General features: G+C 39.5%; 1 protein-coding gene across 5 annotated transcripts in view; it reads right to left on the reverse strand.

The window, feature by feature from the left end:
* The window catches only part of SH3KBP1 (SH3 domain containing kinase binding protein 1), a 221,733-nt gene that overhangs the window by 169,931 nt on the left and 33,534 nt on the right, over positions 1-18,268 (reverse strand). For 2 of the 5 annotated variants that reach the window (XM_041472286.1, XM_041472285.1), the window contains exon 2: positions 14,648-14,779. In XM_041472286.1, coding sequence (XP_041328220.1) covers positions 14,648-14,689 — 42 coding nt within the window. In that variant the 5' untranslated portion in view covers positions 14,690-14,779. Of the gene's footprint in view, positions 1-11,729; positions 11,766-14,621; positions 14,780-18,268 lie in introns of those variants that run through there. The other 3 variants (XM_041472283.1, XM_041472284.1, XM_041472287.1) reach the window with 2 other exon arrangements.

Genomic DNA, 18,268 nt, shown 5'->3' on the forward strand with positions numbered 1-18,268 from the left:
ACCCACTGGCTCAGAGCAGGGTCCATGACAGCAGGATACTCAAGGCTGTGTTCAGCTGGGTGTTAATTACATTCAAGGATGAAGGCTCCACAATATCCTTGGACAACCTGTTCCAGTGGTTGGCCAACCTCAAACATTTTCTCTTATGTTTAAATGATTTTCCTGTATTTCAATTCATAGCCATTGTCTACTGCCAGGAGGACTCTGGCTCCACTTTCTGTACTCCAACACATCACGTACTCAGACACTCAATAAGATCAGCCTGAGCCTTCTCTTCTCCAGACTGAACAGTCCCATCTCTTTCAGACTCTCCCCACATGTCACAGGCTTCAGTCCCTCAACCACCTTCATGGCCCTGACAGGACTCACTCCACTCTCTCCATCTCTCTCTTGCACCTGAGAACCCAGAACTGGACGCACAACTCCACACATGCCTCACCAGGAAGGAGAAGGGGAGAAGGATCCTCCTGCTCACAGCACTCTGCCTAAAACAGCCCAGGCAGCCAGCAGCTGCCCCTGCCACAAGCACACGCTGCTGCCTCATGCTCTGCTTCATGCCCACCAGGATCCCTGGGCCCTTCTCCACAAAGCTGCTTCCACACACCCAGGCACAGTCTGTACTCCTGCCTGGGGTTATTCCTCTCCAGCTGCAGCACTTGGCATTTCCCTCTGACCATGAGCATCCTCTCAGCCCGCTTCTCCAGCCTCTTGAGGCCTCTACACCTGGCAGCACAACCCTCTGGGCAGTCAAACACTTGCTGGTTTTGCAGCACCTGCCAGCTTGCTCAGACTCCTCTCTGCCCTGTCCTCCTGCTCATCGGTGCACACACTGAGCAGCATCAGCCCCATTTCCCACCCCTGAGGCACCACTGCCAGGGACCAGCCTGCAGCTGGAGCTCCTGCTGCCCTTTGGGTCTGGCATTTCACACAGGATTTCCCACTCACCTCTACTGCACCTCATCAGTTTGGCAAGTGATGGCAAACAGTGACAAAAGCTTTGCTGAAGTCAACACAAAAAACATTCACTCCACCAAGTCAGTGATCTTATGGTAAAGACTAACAGATTGTTCAGACATCACTTCCATTTCACAAATCCACACTGGCTACTCCCACCAGCTTCTTGTCCTTCATATGTTTGGAGATGGCCTCCAGGAGGTAAACACGAAGCTCGAGTTCCCCAAATTATTCTTCTTTTTCTTCTTGAAAAGATTATCGACTTTTGCTTTCTGCTATTCCCCAGGAGCCTTCCCCAAGGTTCTTTCTGAGAAAATCAATTTTCTGTCTCAATTTAGTCTCCTCTGAGATTTTCTTCTGGACGAGCCATTATAGCAGATCTGCCTACATTATCTTTATGATGTATGTATGAAAATAACACTTGTTTTTCAGATATCAGGCTGGGTTGCAGGATGATAGAGAATGGTTTAGAACGCTTTATACTATGAAGCAAATATGACCTAGAACTGAACGACATTTCACACCATAAAATAGGTTTCCCAAACCCAAAACACTGCAAATAAAGTTATCTATACTTTTGAAGTCAATCATAATGAAGACCAAGCATTCATGTGAGATCAAGGATAAGAAATGAAGTAAGATGTAACTTTTCAAGCAATTCCAACACTCATTGTTACACAGCCATGATTAACTGGAACACCACCTTTGAGATGAAAATGTAATTTTTAGAACATATATACAACCTGGAAGCTACAATTTAAAATAATGATGATATATTATATAAATAAAGCATCCAACTTGCCTGTGGGGAGCTATTAGACCACTGCTTTTTCAGAGATGCCTGAATTTACATGGTTTGTCCTGTGCCCATTTTTCAATGTTTTTCCTATTTATTCTTTTTATTTCCTGATCAAACTTGTGCTTCTTCAAGCTTTGCTTAGTCACACCATCGTTACCACTTGCATGGAAGCAATCTAACACAGTACAAGCTGTACAGCTTTTCTCTCTGCACACAAGGTTTTGTGCACCCAGCAGAGAGGAGCTTGCAAGGCAACAACCACTGAACACAACTTTGGTTTTGTGCTAGCACAGCTATGGTTTCTGCAGTGCACAAAAATGCTTCATTAACATTTCAGACAATGTAATTTGGTGCCTTAGCTTCATTTCCTGTGATGATCTGTACAGTGAAGTTAGCTTACTATGTGTTTATCTTAAGCTTTTCCTGATACTCTGTAGGTATCCTTCTCACCTAAAAAAATACTAGAGAAACTGCTCAATCACTCCTTTCCAGTTGTCTCATCTGATAACAGTTGAATACAAAACCAGAAGTTAATGCTAATGTTTTATGAAAAAGCAGTACTTATTTGGATATTAAATGCTGTCCAAGCATCTTGCACAGCTTCCACAGCTGTCATTATTCATTCTAACCCTTTCACATGAGAATAAAATCTGAATATTAACTACTGTCTTCCAGTCACAGAATTCAAACCTTAAACTTCTTTCTTCCAAGAGAGGCAGTTAATGACTGTATCCAAGAGCAGGTACATATAACTGAGAGGCATAGATGTAAATTGCTGAGAGAGGAAGAAAAAGAAAGATACAAAAGGAGAAAGGAAAAAAAAGAAGGAAAAGACTACAATGCAACAATGTGCTATATATGTTAAACAACCAAAGTGGAATTTCCTAAAATCGTACCTATTTGCAAACTTCTGCCATCATAGCTGAAGCAAGAAGACTAGGAGGTGATTAGCAACTGAACCAGCAGAAGCCCCTGCCACTGACTTAAAGCAGCAGAACTGGTTTAGCTGATTGAGCTTTCACTGGTACAGCCTGTGTGCTTGCTGTGCAGGGTTTTACTAGATGGCCCTGGAGCAGAACTTTGCTGTAGAGTTGCTGCATAGCAGAAGCTCCCTGGCAACACTTCACACTAACACCCTTATAACCATGAAAGAACACCAGAGCAGGAGGTGCAAGCTCCTATCACAAGTGAGGCTGCTCACCCATAATGTTCACAAAGAACAATTTGGTTTTGCGTTATCTTATGGTTTTTGCTCCTCATCAAAAGGCACACCCATTCAGAAAAAAAAACCAAAAAGAATATTTCAAGTGGTCACTGTTAACACCAAAAAAAAAATCAAAGATCTTTGTTAGTACTACCAAAGGATCCTTGCCAGACAATTATGTTGGCATAATTTTTTTTGCGCATCCAGAAAAGCACTTGTAGTTAATCACTCTGTATTGTCACTGAATCATTATATGTGACATCTTCTCAGAAGTCCTGTTTACATGCACTTCCCTGACAGCAGCAGGAATATGAAATCTTAGTACTTTGAGATGAAGCTCAATAAAATGATAGTGTCACTATAATGGCAACACAATAGCAAAAATGCCATTTCAAGTTCACCTCTCCCCCTGCTACTCCGCATCATGCTCCAGTGATGCAAACTTCCCTTTTCTCTCAAGCAGTCTAACCAGCTAATATTAATTGGCTTCAACTAAAAACAATTGCCTGTAGCCAGTATTTATCTTTCATTTCATTGCCTGTTGCCAGATCTGATGAGGGGATACTGAGTGTGGGAGCCAAGTCAATTTTTCCAACAATGCAATCTAGTAAGAGATAGTAATTTAGCCTCTCCCTGTAAATCCTGTTTTCACTTTATGAATGTCTGAAAACATCAGTAGAAAACAAATACATCTGTTAGCACTCATTAGCAAATGCTGGTGCTGCTGGTTCTCAAAACTCAGATCCCATCACCCTGTCTGTCCTTACAGATACATTCTTCAGTGGTAGGACTCGAGAATCTCATTTTAGTATAGACAGGCTCAAAAGCATGACTGAGAAAGCCTCCACTAATACAACAGTCTTCAAATAAAAACCTCTCTCTAACACAGCTGTAATTAATATTTTCTCTCATTCTTTACAGTGCTCAGTGTCATGGAGCTGTGATTTGACAGCAGAAGGGCACGGTACAGAGATTGGAGAGGCAAGTTACCAACGCATTACAAGTAACTCCAGGCATGAGCAAGGAAGGCCTGAAGGAGTTCTTCAGCCCTGAACTTGTGTGCCCAGTTTCAGCTTCATGAGAAAATAAAACCCACACAGAAGCTGTGGGGTGGGAAAGTGGGAAGAGAAGTGCAGCTTCTAATGGAAACACGTGAGCCTGAAAGAAAGCTTACTGGGAGTACAGTGTACTCAGCTTAAAGAGACCAAACAAAAACTACCCTTTTCTAAATATCTGAATGTTCACTAAGGAAACAATGCAATGATAAAAATCCCAGCAAAAATAAATGGGGTCAATATTACAGTGTCAGTGCAAGAGTCACCAGGGTTCAGAAGGGTGAGCAGCACATGCTATTTCCTTGTGCAAACTCTCATATAGAAAAAAATCCCATCCTTATACAATTGCTTAGTGGAGTAAAAAAGGTTGAATTAATGGATACCAGAGGATAAATTTTCTTTCTTTATTTTTTATAATAAAACTCCCTTGAAAAAACAATTTCCTATGCCTTAACTTGTATATTGTGGCTTTAGACCCAGTGTTTATTTCTGCATACAACACACATACCTCATGGATGCCTACTGCATGGACACATACATATATTTATTTATTTATTTATTTGTTTGTTTGTTTGTTTATATGGACTTCAGAAAACACCTGGAAAGGGATTACAGTTTGAGAAAGAGCTTTTATTTTACAGTTTAATGAGTCATTCTCCTCCCTCTGCTTACTCAACATTTTCCTCTGATGTCCACCAGTCTGACTAGTCTCTAAAAACTTTTCACATTGACAGGCTGCAGAAGTTCAAGCAATCTAGTAAAAACATGTGGGCTAACAATACACAAATTAGAAAGTTTTCTGTGCGGAACCACAGAGCAATTAAGAATCATGAAATGTAGTGCTCGGTCCCACAAGCACTGTTGTGTCCTTGTCATTCTGTCAGTTTCAGTGAACCACTGAAAGGCTTCAAAGTACTTTTTTTTTTATTTCTGCAGGTAAAAGTCCAGTGATATCTCACAGTGCGACAATTCAAATCCTAATTCCTTCCAGGATTTTACTTTAACTTCAGCATTCTGTACTTTTACAAAACATCAGCAATAAACCAGTTTTTGCTTTTGAATTAGCTATCACTAGTTGTGACAATCTGTTTGTGAGAGCTAATAATCAAGGTTGTGCGTTCAATCCCCATATGGGCCATTCACTTAAGAGTTAGACTTCATGATCCTTGTGGGTCCCTTCCAGCTTGGAATATTCTGTGATTCTGTAATCTGTGAACTCAAATTCACAACGGTAGGCCTTCGGGTTCTGTCAGTTGTAAAGGACAGAGTCAGAGTCAAAGAAAGGTAAATACAGCAAGTACACCACACAGCATTACAAATCAACTGAAGGTTGCAAAATTCATAAGTTGAATGGGAAAAAAAGTAAAAACCTGAGCATATGTCCTTCTGTATCTGCACAACACTACATTTCAGGTAGTTCTACTTATAAGTGGTTTATTTCGTGAAATAAATTATATATCAACTATTCAACTAGGTTTTAGAATTAGACTCCTATAAAACAAAAGAGAAGAATTTAAAATTTTGTTGAAAACTACATTGAGACATGCATGCAGATTTTTGGTGAGTAAATTTCAGCTATTTTTTATTCAAGATAGGTAATGTGGTAGCTCTGAATTATTGGCATTTTCCATCCATATTTCTTTAATTCAATTCTGGAAGGAGAATAACTCAGGTTAACTTAGAGGGACTTTTAAAGGAGGAATTACATTTTGATAGTACAATAAAATTGAGTCATGGTACACTGAGGAAGCATAAAGCAAACATGAAGATTTGTATTTTATTTTCTTCTACCCCTAATTATTAGGCATTTATTGGGCCAGTGATTTGGCAATGGCTGATGACAGTGAAGAGCCATGTCTCTGTAGTGCCATGCAGACAACATGACAGCACCATGCACTAGGACAGGCACTCTGCTCACCTGCTGGCAAGGCCGTAGGAAACTTGGAGTGAGGGAACAAAAATGCAAATATCATTCAAGCAATCAAAAAGCTGACAAACAAGTTGGCAAAAGCAAAGCTGAATGATGAAATGCTCTTGGCTCCAAATAGGAAGAGAATAATTTTCAGCCAAAAGTATTAAAAGATATTTTAATTTGGTTTGTGTTATCGATTAATAGGTAAATACTGACAGATAAATCAGGCAGCCTAAACACACCAAAGCATGTTTAAAAGGGAAACCAAGGCTTAGCTAAGCTGGTTGTAAGGAACCGGCCAAAATAATGGCAGTAGTTTGTATCCTGAAGCAGTCATGAAAATTATGAAAGAAGCTTCTGTTTTAGAGACAGTATCTGTTAGAACGGTGTTTTTAATCAGGGCTTTTGATAATACTGGCTTATTGCCTCTGGGAAGGCAAATGCAGGCTCTCTGGAAGAACAAGTACTGACTCAATCTTTCAAAAGGTGCAATGAGTCCTCACCAAGCAGGAAATGGATGAATTGATGTTTTGTGAAGCACAAGATACATACCCTCAGCACCTTGCACATTCTTGAATGGCTTGTGATGCATTTATTTCTCTCAATATTCCCATTAAAAAAAAATTCAATAAAAGCAGAAGTCATTACCACCTTCCGTAAAAATGAAAGGTTTGCCTTGTTCCTTCTCCCTGGGTGGGAAGTAGCAATGTTATTTTTTTAAATGTACACTCTACTTGTTTTCCTTCCATCCCTCACCACCTCCCGTCACAACCACTGGCACTAAGTATCCATCACTGAAGTCTGAAGTCAGAGTGAGTAAAAAACCCATCCTATTTCATGATGGTCGTTTACCTACACCTTTGACTTTTTCCATGGTAACTGAATAACTAGAGTGCCTATATATAAACAATGATATATTTTATTTGGCTGTAATAAAGCAAAAAAATCAGGATTAAGAGGCTCATACACATTTGGCTCTTTCCAGCTCTGAAGAGAACAACATGTTCTGCTCATAAACCTAAACTGCTCTAATATACTCTGTCATATTATAATTTTACTTTTCACTAACAGTGCCAGTGAAATTCTAGTAGAGTACATAATTAGGTGACAGCAGGAAATGGCAGACCCTTTAAGAACTGTCTTCACCATCAGCTTCCCAAACACTTCCCAAAAGATTCTAGGAGGAAATTGTAGCACTTGCAGGAACAGAATACAGATACCTAATTAGTCAAATACCACTTCCAACAGCAAATAGTGCAAGTAGTTTGTCATTCCAGTTGATATTCACTTTATAAAAACATGAAAACTGTTACATGGTCTACACATGATACTTCAGAAAAAAACAGCACTTTTGTATATAAAAGTAAACCCTAAATACAACAACAAAAATCCAAATAAATTAAAAATCCACACCACTAAACAAACCTCACATACTCACACATATTTACTGTTAATAAATCACAGTGTTTGATCAGAACTAAAGAGTATCACTAAGTCATGGCAGCAGCAGTTATAGCAGCAATCTCTGATAGCTTTCTTTTTTTTTTCCTACATGTCCCTGTTGCTCTCATCTTCATTCTTTCTTACTGTTACTGTTAACTCTTAAGTAATATAAACTAAAAGACAATCAGTAGATGAAGTCTGGGTACAGGCTCTATTGTTGTATGTAAAGGGACTATTTGGCAGACTAAAGGTTGAAGCACAGCCTTTCACCATTGTGATTATTAAATGCCCAAGATACTACACAGGCTTTCAGAGTACTCTTTCTCTTACACCCTTTTTTTTGCAAACAAATATTAAAACCATAAAAATCAGAAAATATTTCCTAAAACTTGATTCTCAGACTTAAAGGAATCCATCTGAGGGCTTTATAATTAAACTGCAAAGAAGGTGGAAGTATTGACAAGTATTCTCACGTTAGCTTCAAACGACACTGAGACTGAACTGCAATTCAATTTCTAGGAGCTTGTGTTTTAAGAATTTTAATGAGGCTTTTGGTCCTGTCAAAAAATCAGACACACAGCTGTAGTCTCTTCAAATCCAAAACTGTAGAAGTATGTTTTGCAAGACATTTGTATGCAAATGCTGCTAAGAGCCTCTACAGATTCTACCTACAGAGAAGAGTTTCTCACAGCAGCCTCCTCCAACAGAAAAACAATTGCCAGGCCAAGCGTGAAAATGAATCAGACCAAAATACATGGATTACTAACATATCCACCCACACACAATCTACAGAGAAAATAAAAACATCCGGAGCTTGTAAGGTTGCCAGAGGGGGGAAAAAAAAGAAAAGAAAATTGATTTCAGGGAAGACACAATATAAGTTTATACTTTTTTTATACCTTCTCTTTGCCTCAGAAGCTTTTAGGACTAGGTTGGAGAAATGCTGTGAACCATCTAATCCTGCCAATTCTATAAATCCTTCTGACTACTTTAAGAGGCTATTGCCAAAACCACATTGAATTCTTTGTATAACACACACTTCAAATAATAATATATAACTAAGTTCTGAATAAATTTAAGCTACCTTAAAGAATTATTATATTATAGCTCCAAAGAAATTATATATTTGAAAATATGACTTCTAGATGGCACATTGGGCTCTTGTTTCAATCTCTGATCAGATTCTCCTCATGGCTTGAAGCTTCAGGAAGGAAAGAAAGAAAAATAGTATTTGTTTTTCTTTTAGCCCAAATTAGAGTTTTTGCAATTTACAATTTAAACAACAGCATTTTTTAAACTGGAATGCTGTACTAAGGTTTTCTTAAGACTACAAAAACCAATCTGAGCAAGAAGAGGAAACAATTGAATCTCCTTTGTATATTAATTGATACTACCTACATTAAATCTATCAATAAAGCAATAAAATGTGTATTTAAATAAGAATGGTTTTAGACCTCAGCAATTACATTGCATGAAGAATGAAAACCAATAAATTTTGTTTTCAAATTCACGAATCGCATAAAATCACAGAATGGTTAGAGGATGGAAGGGATCTTAAAGATCATTTAGCTCAACTCCCCCTGCCATGGGAGGAGCTGGATCCATGGCAGAACTTCTCTCAGTCCTATCAGTATATAATTACAAGTAAGCCACTGTGTTTTCAAAAGATTACTTTTTGCAATATAATGTACTAGTCACTAACAACGTGTAAACACCTCAACACTGAAGCTTCACATTACTGTGTGCTCACTAAACAACTGCTCACGTACTCTTACTTTCACACACTTCATTAAATTCCCACACAATACCCAACAGCTGACAGACCCAAACCACCACCATTTTTCCTCTTTTCCACACCCCCACATTCCCCTGAGTAACCCCTCCCTTCAAAGCCTGCCATCAAAACATATCCAACAAACTGGTGGATAGGCCGGGACAGCCAAATCCACGCTCGCTCCCATGATAAACATACGGGGTCCATGCTGCTGACTGCACTGAGCACGCTTCCATCCGGCTGGGAACAGCACCAGTTCCCTGAGACAGGCAATGGCAAACAGCCTCCCTCACTGCCAGGGACTTTCAGAGCACGTCCAGGCCAAACACCCAGGGCAGGTGCCTCACTGGAGCTCCCTCACCTCCTCTGAATGCAGATGAACAGGTTGAGGTGTGACATCGTTTGTCATCATGCCTTGGGCATCCAGGACAGCCCCGAGTGCTGTCACTGCTCTGTGCTCAATTCCCTTAGAGGAGTGAGCACAGCCAAGTCACAGATTATTGACTGGCACAAGACAGTCTTGGTCAATCTGTGTCTTTGTCAGCAGATGGGCTGGAAAATGGGGAAAGATTTTGTTTTACTAGTTTTGCTTTCACCATTTTAAGAGTAATAACAACAGCAATAATAAATAATTACAGCCTGTGATGGTACTTTTCTCCTCATAAAATCTTGATTGCTGTTGACAGGAACAAAACCTCAGAGACAACATTTTCACATGATTATATTATCTTTCATTTCACCATAAGTATAACAAGTTTAATGGCCATACCCAAAACTTGGAATGAGAAGCTAGTACTCCTGACTCTTATTCAGTTAGGATCCCACGATCTAAACAATTCCTGAAAACAAATATGTAGACAGTATTCTAAGATTTCCAAAAACAACAAAAGAAAAAGCTCATTAATTGAGCTGCAAATTCCTGCCAAGTGTGAAAAAAAAAAAACCACCAAAAAAAAACCCCAAAAAAAAACTCCAAAAGACTGAACACTAAAAAAACAAATCAAAAGTACTCCAGCATAAAAATTCACTGACCCATAAAGCAAGCTATGTTTTTAGGTACCTACAGAAATAATTTCCCTAGTCTGCATATAACCTCAGTGCATCTGCTAATGCCACAACTTTCCCAGAGTCATGGAATATTCTGAGTTGGAAGGGACCCACAAGGATCGAGTCTAACTCTTAAGTGAATGGCCTGTATGGGGACTGAACCCATGACAAGTGGCTACCGAGGCAAAGCTGACCCAGACATCACTTCATTGACAGTACTCAGACTGCTGAGGAGGCAGTGAAGGCTCCAAGAAGCTACAAACCCTAGAGCAAAGGCAGGAAGTCACAGAGGTGCCAGAGATTGCAAAAGGCTGTGGCAAAGCAGCAGGGAAGGACAGCAGGAGTTGGTCAGCTCTCTGCCCTGGTGGGTACCAAGCAGAACCAAAGGGTTCTCAGACATGGGAAATATTCTCTTTTCCTGCCCAGGAGACAAACCTCAGCTGCAAAGGGCCCCTGCATGTGCACAGGACCTTTTATGTTTTATGAAAAGTTTAATGGAAGCATGAACAGAGATAGGTAGGGGTGTGTAACAAGCACAAGGTTCTCAGCAAGAAATCATTCAGTCCCTCCACAACCTCTGGCTGGTTGTGATAAAAACAAACAAATAAAGAAAGAAACAAAGAAAATTAAATAATAAGCAACAGATAAGGATCTGCACCATGATTCAGCATCAACATCTTTGACATCCTACAACTAATGTGCACTATTTAAAGATTGTATTCTGCTTGCATAACAAGAAATCCAGATTGCTTTTCTGACCCGAGGCAGCAGTACAGTCACACAAATCCCTGCCCCATTTCTCTGATTCTAAAACACAAGCTATACACCAGAATTTCAAAACCAAGTACACTACCCCTCCTGCTTAAGATAAATTTACCTCTCCAACTTTGCTAGTAATATTGGCAAGTCCTCTGGAGTACAGAGAAGCTTTTGTGTTGTTACATGCAGCAGATTCAGTTTAACATTATTCAATCCCACATAGAACTGACTTTGAAAATTAAAGCCAGTAAGCATGGCTCTGCACCAGTTTCCTGCTTTCTACATCTTCATCCGCCATCAGCAAAATCTATCTGTCTCAGACTCCGTCACTTACAAACACAGTTTTACACTGCAGAGCACCGATTTCAAGTTGAAGTTTTCAAGCTAGAAAGACATTGAAAACCAATTTTATATCATATAAATGAACAACACTGCAATCACACCTGATACCTCCTCTTTGTCAGCTGCATAACTGAGAATTAAAACAGACACCAGAAACTGTACATAATTCTCCATTCATACTTCTATTTCTCTGCCTGAAAAATTGAAAGAAAACCGAAGGTAACAACCAGATACACTTTCATACATTTCTTACAATACATTAAGCATTATCTCTAAGAAAAGTAGGCATCTTCAAGTGTTGACAAGGTAAGTTAGATCTTGAAGAAAGACCAAAGATTTTTCTCATATTTAAACACACTTCTTCCTCAAAATCTTCCGAGTGGCCATAGCCGCAGACTACTAGGCAATGAGAAAAGAAACAGAAAACAAATTTCAAATACCTTTTCTGTTACGCCTTGCATATTGAATTTCAGAGCCTAAGAAGGGTATGAATCCGTCTTTTTCATCGCTATATGTATAAATACACAAAAAATTCAAAGCAGTTGTTTCGAAGATTCAAGAACAGGAAGCACCTCTGCTACAACTTCGTAGAGAAAGTCCCTTGAAAAAAAAGTAACTGCGTATGTACTTCATGTATATCATTGCTACCTCCCCTTTCCTCTTTCTGTCTCACATCTCTCTTCAGACAACTCCTCTTCAATGGTCTCCTAACTTGCATCTATTCCAAGTAATTTAAAAGCGCTTTTACTACAGGCAACTCCAAAAGTCTTTTGCACATTCACAGCCTATTTCACATTCCCTTGAAAAATATGAGGGATTTATTTCTTGAGTAACACTTCAAATGAATGTCTTTTCACAAACATTCCAATATATTGCATTTCTCTAATTTTTCCGTTTCTAAATTCTACTTCTTTGCTTCCAAACTTGACTTCCAGAATCCATGCAGAAATGTTGACAGAAACCATTCAGTACTCTTTACAGTGTTAATTCCATTATTTCGTTTCAGCCCAAACATTCAATTTTTTGAAAACCCCAACAGTTTCTTTAGAACATCATCATGAATTTATTCAAAAGAAAATAAAATCACAGGGAGGAAAAGCTCTTCTCCATAAGAAATTATTCCTACCTCTTGAAGGTGGAATGCAAAGTACCTCAAAAATTTAATTTGTAATTTTTAACCTCTGAATAACTTTCTTGACTACTCTTAGAACGAATTTTGATAAGAAATAGGAATTTGGAGTAGCATTCAAGTCCATTACTTGTATGTAGCATCCCTTTTTGCCAACTTCTCTATTACTTTGTTGACACACACTTTTCCAATGGGGCATGAACTGACTGCATTCACTTGTTAAATTATCAAGAGAAAGTTCACAATTACTTATAATCTTACTGGGCAGAGTGATTATGCTCAACAAGCTTTCTAATGGGACTGCTGTTTTGACTATAGCTCTCCATTTAGGAGATTTACACAAGGAAAACAAGAAAAATGAAGGTTTTCACTCAGGAGATTAATAAACTAACTCTAAGTAAGTGTGTATCTTCTACTCCATCTTACCTAGTTTAGAGAGAAAATGCTTGGCTACGAAAAACATTTTTGACTTTAAATTCTTCCTCATCCTCAGCTTGAACACAATGTGGTTTTTACTTGTTTAGAAAACAGCCCTGGATGTTGATTAAAAAAAAAGGCAGGAAGGAAAGAGCAGGGAGTGGTACTTCATGAGAAGACAAAATCTAAACCATTTACTGTTGTTTTAGAACTTTCTATTAAGAAAAAGCTATTTATATTTCAATTATGTGACAGGATGCCACAGTTTGAAGTAATTTTGGAAAAAAAGAGGCCTTAAAATTAGGTACTAATGGTGTCAATTTACAAATCTTTAGATTATTATATTCCCATAACAGACATTCATAGGCTGATTTGTTTAGAACACTAAATGAAACACCTCCTAAAATCAGCAGCAAATTTAAAATATCAGCCAGGAAAAAGCCTAGAGGAAGTCTGCATTTGTCCCACAGTTCACTTCACAAGAGTTCAAGCAGAAAAGTATTACCAATACACAATGAATACCAAAACAGTTTCTTTCCCCTAGCTCAAAGTGTGTATTTTCAGAGATAAGCAAAAACCAGATTATTCACTGTCCTCCACTGTGCCCTTTCATCTCATTGAGGCCCTCATTTTTGCTGCCTGACACACACAGAGCTGCTCCTTCTTCTTGCCAATGACAGGAGCAAGGATCAGGGTGTGTGCTGACCCCCACAGAAACACCCGAGGCTCCCTGTCCACCCCCACACCCCCTGCTATGGCTGGCTAAACTCACAGCCAGCCACTTCCCCCAGTTACCTGGACATATTCAGCACTGTGGAAGCAAAATGAAATTACTTCATTATGTCCATATGTCTAAACACACAACAGGCTTACACAGTTAGAAGAGCTTTTAAAAAAAAAAAAAAAAAAAAAAGACACTTACACACTTAGAAAAACCAAAGTACCAAAGCTCCTCAGAAGCTGTACTAAAAGATTAACATAAAATCTATGTAAATTATTGTAGTTCTTGGTCTCTTTTCCATAGTGGAGAGCAGGTTTTTGAAGACTTATGGAAATTAACAGCATAGGTCTGCAATGACAAATCAAGGAGGCCCAGAGGTACTAATAGTTGGCTTCATATGTGCAGACATATGTGTGCAAACACAGATGCCCAGCAAAAATTATTATTTCTTTCCAAACCTCTGAATCGTTGTCCTAAAACAAGGATTACTGGAAATTATTTGATATATTAAGTGAATACAAATTAATCAGTTTTTAAAAGGTTTTTATAGGGATTTGTATGGAAAAATCTAATTATTCTCAAATAGTTTAACCAGGAATAAATATTCACCAAAAAAAAAAAAACCAAAAAACCAAAAAAAACCAACAACAAAAAAAAAAAAACCACTTCTAGAAAACCTATGAAAACATTAGGGAAAAGCAGAATCTGTTACAGAAAAGACAAAATATTTAAAATGCAATGATCTATAAGTTCTAGAATAACCAGTTTGTTCTCAGACCAGGAAGTCAAGTATTTTCACTGAACAGCACAAAAATGCAGGGGTAGCTTCTTTTATTTTCAGCTTGTCTTTGAAAAGAAAGTAATTTTTTCTTTGTAACATTGTCTCAATAGAACATTGCATTATATATATGCAATTTATGTGTATACATAATACATGTGTATTTGCAATATATTATTGTTTTGGATATAAGAGATATTATGATATAAAGGCTGATATTTGGCCTGAACAGCACAGCACATAAAACTTATACACACAACACAAGAACAGTTCCACTTTGTACTCACTCTTACAAAGTTGTCAGGGAACAAACCTCTTCTGCCTTTGAGCTGTCCTTCCCACCAGCCTCCATCATCTTTCTTGATATTGGTGATTATGTCACCTACAGTGATTGTCAGCTCATCATCGTGTTGAGCTTTGTAGTCAAACTCCACTATCGCCTCCACTAAAAGAGAAGCACACATATGTACAATTATTGACTACATTGAAGTTTGCCTGCCTTTCAAATGCATAAGAAAACACCAATGCAATCATATATTCTCAGTGAAAGTAATATATTCAGTTTAACCAAGACAGTACATCAAAGAGGCAACACTGGTGTTGGTTGTAATGTTCTGTGGGTAACTGCTACAAGAGAGGCCAAAGTGAAAAAAACACACAAGAAAGCCCATCATGGTTAAGGCAACATGCATTTTTCTTTATTTTTTAAAGGAAATCAATTTGTGATGCTTCAGCAATATTAATTCTGGCAGCATTACAAAGTTTATTTTTAGTTCTTGGACAAAGTTTTACCTTTTGTTCACAGGGCTTTCAAAGTATTTTATTTTATAAGGAAATAAATATGTAAAGGTTCTCAAATTCATAAGCATCCCAAGCCACTGCAACTACCTTGCTAAATACATCACTATCAACCTAAAATATATTTAACAAGAATTTTTTTCATCATGATGATTTTCACTGTTTTTTTATATAAAATTCAAAGTTTTGCTGCATGAACATGCCCTTACAGGGTTTCATCAAAGAGAGAAGATTTACTTTCACTTGTGATTATGCATCAAATAATTAAATACTTCTAAATTAAATACTTCTACTGCTCGGAATGTCTCTTATCAGAGTTATAAGCTTTATAAACTTGCTAATATTACATGGTATGTCTGTCTTTTCCCAAGAAGTCACACCATCTTTTGAAACCATACACAAAAGGAAGTCTCTTTAGAGAATTAAGGAAGTCACAAAGACAGAAAAATTCCTTCAGAGAATCAAAAATAATACACCTGGGGTACTCAAGATGGAAGCCATAGTTATATTTAGTGGTTCATCAAACATTTACTGGCCAGATTGGCGAGGGCTGGGACAGCCGTATCTGTAAACTTTATTCCTGTTTTCTTCAGTAGAAAAGCACATTTAGCACTTTGACCGTTGAAACACAAAGTGAGAACTAGTAACAGGCATCTGCTTTCTGCACAAATGACTGTGCCATGTAAACCCTGCAAGCTCTAGCCTGCAAACAGGCAATACAAGCTCACAAAGCAAAGCAAACCATTACACCACAGGCAGCAAAAAGGTTCTGCCTGAATAGCAAACCCTGCATACTAAACTGAATTAAGTTGACAGGAAAGCAGAGTTACTTCTTTCCACCCCCAAAATGTCACACAGTCACAATGCTCAATATCTCCATCCCTCCTCCAGAGCCTGCAAGTCATAGCTAAAGCAGTGTTCTGACTTTTGGATACATACCAGCCACAAGTTTATGGCTTATAATATTCCTCTATTACTTCATCTGTGAAGTCAAAAACCATTGTAAAACCAGTTTACAAGAGGCCTGCTAAACTACATAATGAACAGCAAAAGAGAAAGACTGGCACCACACATTGTAAGCTGACAGGAAAACAGAACATGAAAAATTTATCAGTGAAACTTAGATGAAAAATCAGAGTCATTCAGGCTGAGAGGACTTTACATCTCTAGTTCAGCTTTCTGTTCAAAGCAGGACCAGCTGTGAGGTCAAACCAGGTTACTCAGGGCTTTGCCCACATGGGTCTTGAAATCCCCCAACCTCCTCCTACAGAGGCAGGTAGGGCATGCAGTGGAATCTGCTCCACGGCTTGACTGGGAAAAAGGTTTTCTCTCTACAGTCTATTGGAGCCTTTCTTGCATCTGTTTTCACCCAGAGGTCTCATTACCCCACCATCCACTACAGGCCAATAACTGCATCTTCTTGATAACCTACTTGTAAACTTTGTAAGGCTGCTATTAGAACCTCCCAAATTCTCTTCTCCAAGCTGGACTATCAGAGCTCTTCTAGATTCAGGTCCCTTCACTCTTTAACACATGAACTGTTCCACCAATTTGGCAGAAATCAGATATGAGGAGAGTGCACTCCATTGCCTTCTCCAGTATTTGATAAAGATGTTAAACTGAAGAAGTTCCAGGACAGCCCCCGGTGGTACTTCATTTATCATCAGCTTGCACGTGCAGTACAAATCACTAACCACTGCCTGAATCACAGTTTTTGAGGTTGGAAGGCACCTCTGTAGACCAATCCCCTTATTCAATGCAGAAACAGCTAAAGCACAGATTGCTCAGAGCCTTGCGCAGCCAAGTTTTGAATATCTCAAAGGATGGAAATTCCGGTGTTTGATCACCCTTAAGATTAAAAATGCTTTCAGACGCATCAATAAGATCAGCCTGAGCCTTCTCTTCTCCAGACTGAACAGTCCCTTCTCTTTCAGACTCTCCCCACATGTCACAGGCTTCAGTCCCTCAACCACCTTCATGGCCCTGACAGGACTCACTCCACTCTCTCCATCTCTCTCTTGCACCTGAGAACCCAGAACTGGACGCACAACTCCACACATGCCTCACCAGGAAGGAGAAGGGGAGAAGGATCCTCCTGCTCACAGCACTCTGCCTAAAACAGCCCAGGCAGCCAGCAGCTGCCCCTGCCACAAGCACACGCTGCTGCCTCATGCTCTGCTTCATGCCCACCAGGATCCCTGGGCCCTTCTCCACAAAGCTGCTTCCACACACCCAGGCACAGTCTGTACTCCTGCCTGGGGTTATTCCTCTCCAGCTGCAGCACTTGGCATTTCCCTCTGACCATGAGCATCCTCTCAGCCCGCTTCTCCAGCCTCTTGAGGCCTCTACACCTGGCAGCACAACCCTCTGGGCAGTCAAACACTTGCTGGTTTTGCAGCACCTGCCAGCTTGCTCAGACTCCTCTCTGCCCTGTCCTCCTGCTCATCGGTGCACACACTGAGCAGCATCAGCCCCATTTCCCACCCCTGAGGCACCACTGCCAGGGACCAGCCTGCAGCTGGAGCTCCTGCTGCCCTTTGGGTCTGGCATTTCACACAGGATTTCCCACTCACCTCTACTGCACCTCATCAGTTTGGCAAGTGATGGCAAACAGTGACAAAAGCTTTGCTGAAGTCAACACAAACAACATTCACTCCACCAAGTCAGTGATCTTATGGTAAAGACTAACAGATTGTTCAGACATCACTTCCATTTCACAAATCCACACTGGCTACTCCCACCAGCTTCTTGTCCTTCATATGTTCAAAAATGGCCTCCAGGATTATTTCTTCCATCATCTTCCAATGGTTCACATGGGGCTGACCAGCCTGTAGTTTTCAGCAAAAAAAAAAGGAGTCTTCTTGCTCTTCCTGAAAGCAGGAGGTACATTCTCCTGCTTTTAATGAAACTCTCCTAATCACAGTGACTTTTTGAAGACCATGAAGGGGGATCTCCCAATAGCAGTTAGCTCCCTCAGGACATACCACACCAGGGCCATGGCTTTGCACGTGACCAGTTTGTTTAAATATTCCCTAACCTGATTCTCTTCCACTGAGGGAAGGTTTACCTTGCCCTGGACTTTTCTACTGGTTTCAGAGTCCTGAACAAGCCAAAGTCTTTCCTCTTCAAGTCTGGG

Source organism: Pyrgilauda ruficollis, unplaced genomic scaffold (assembly GCF_017590135.1).
Source record: "Pyrgilauda ruficollis isolate IOZ18807 unplaced genomic scaffold, ASM1759013v1 scaffold29, whole genome shotgun sequence".
Lineage (NCBI taxonomy): Eukaryota > Metazoa > Chordata > Aves > Passeriformes > Passeridae > Pyrgilauda > Pyrgilauda ruficollis.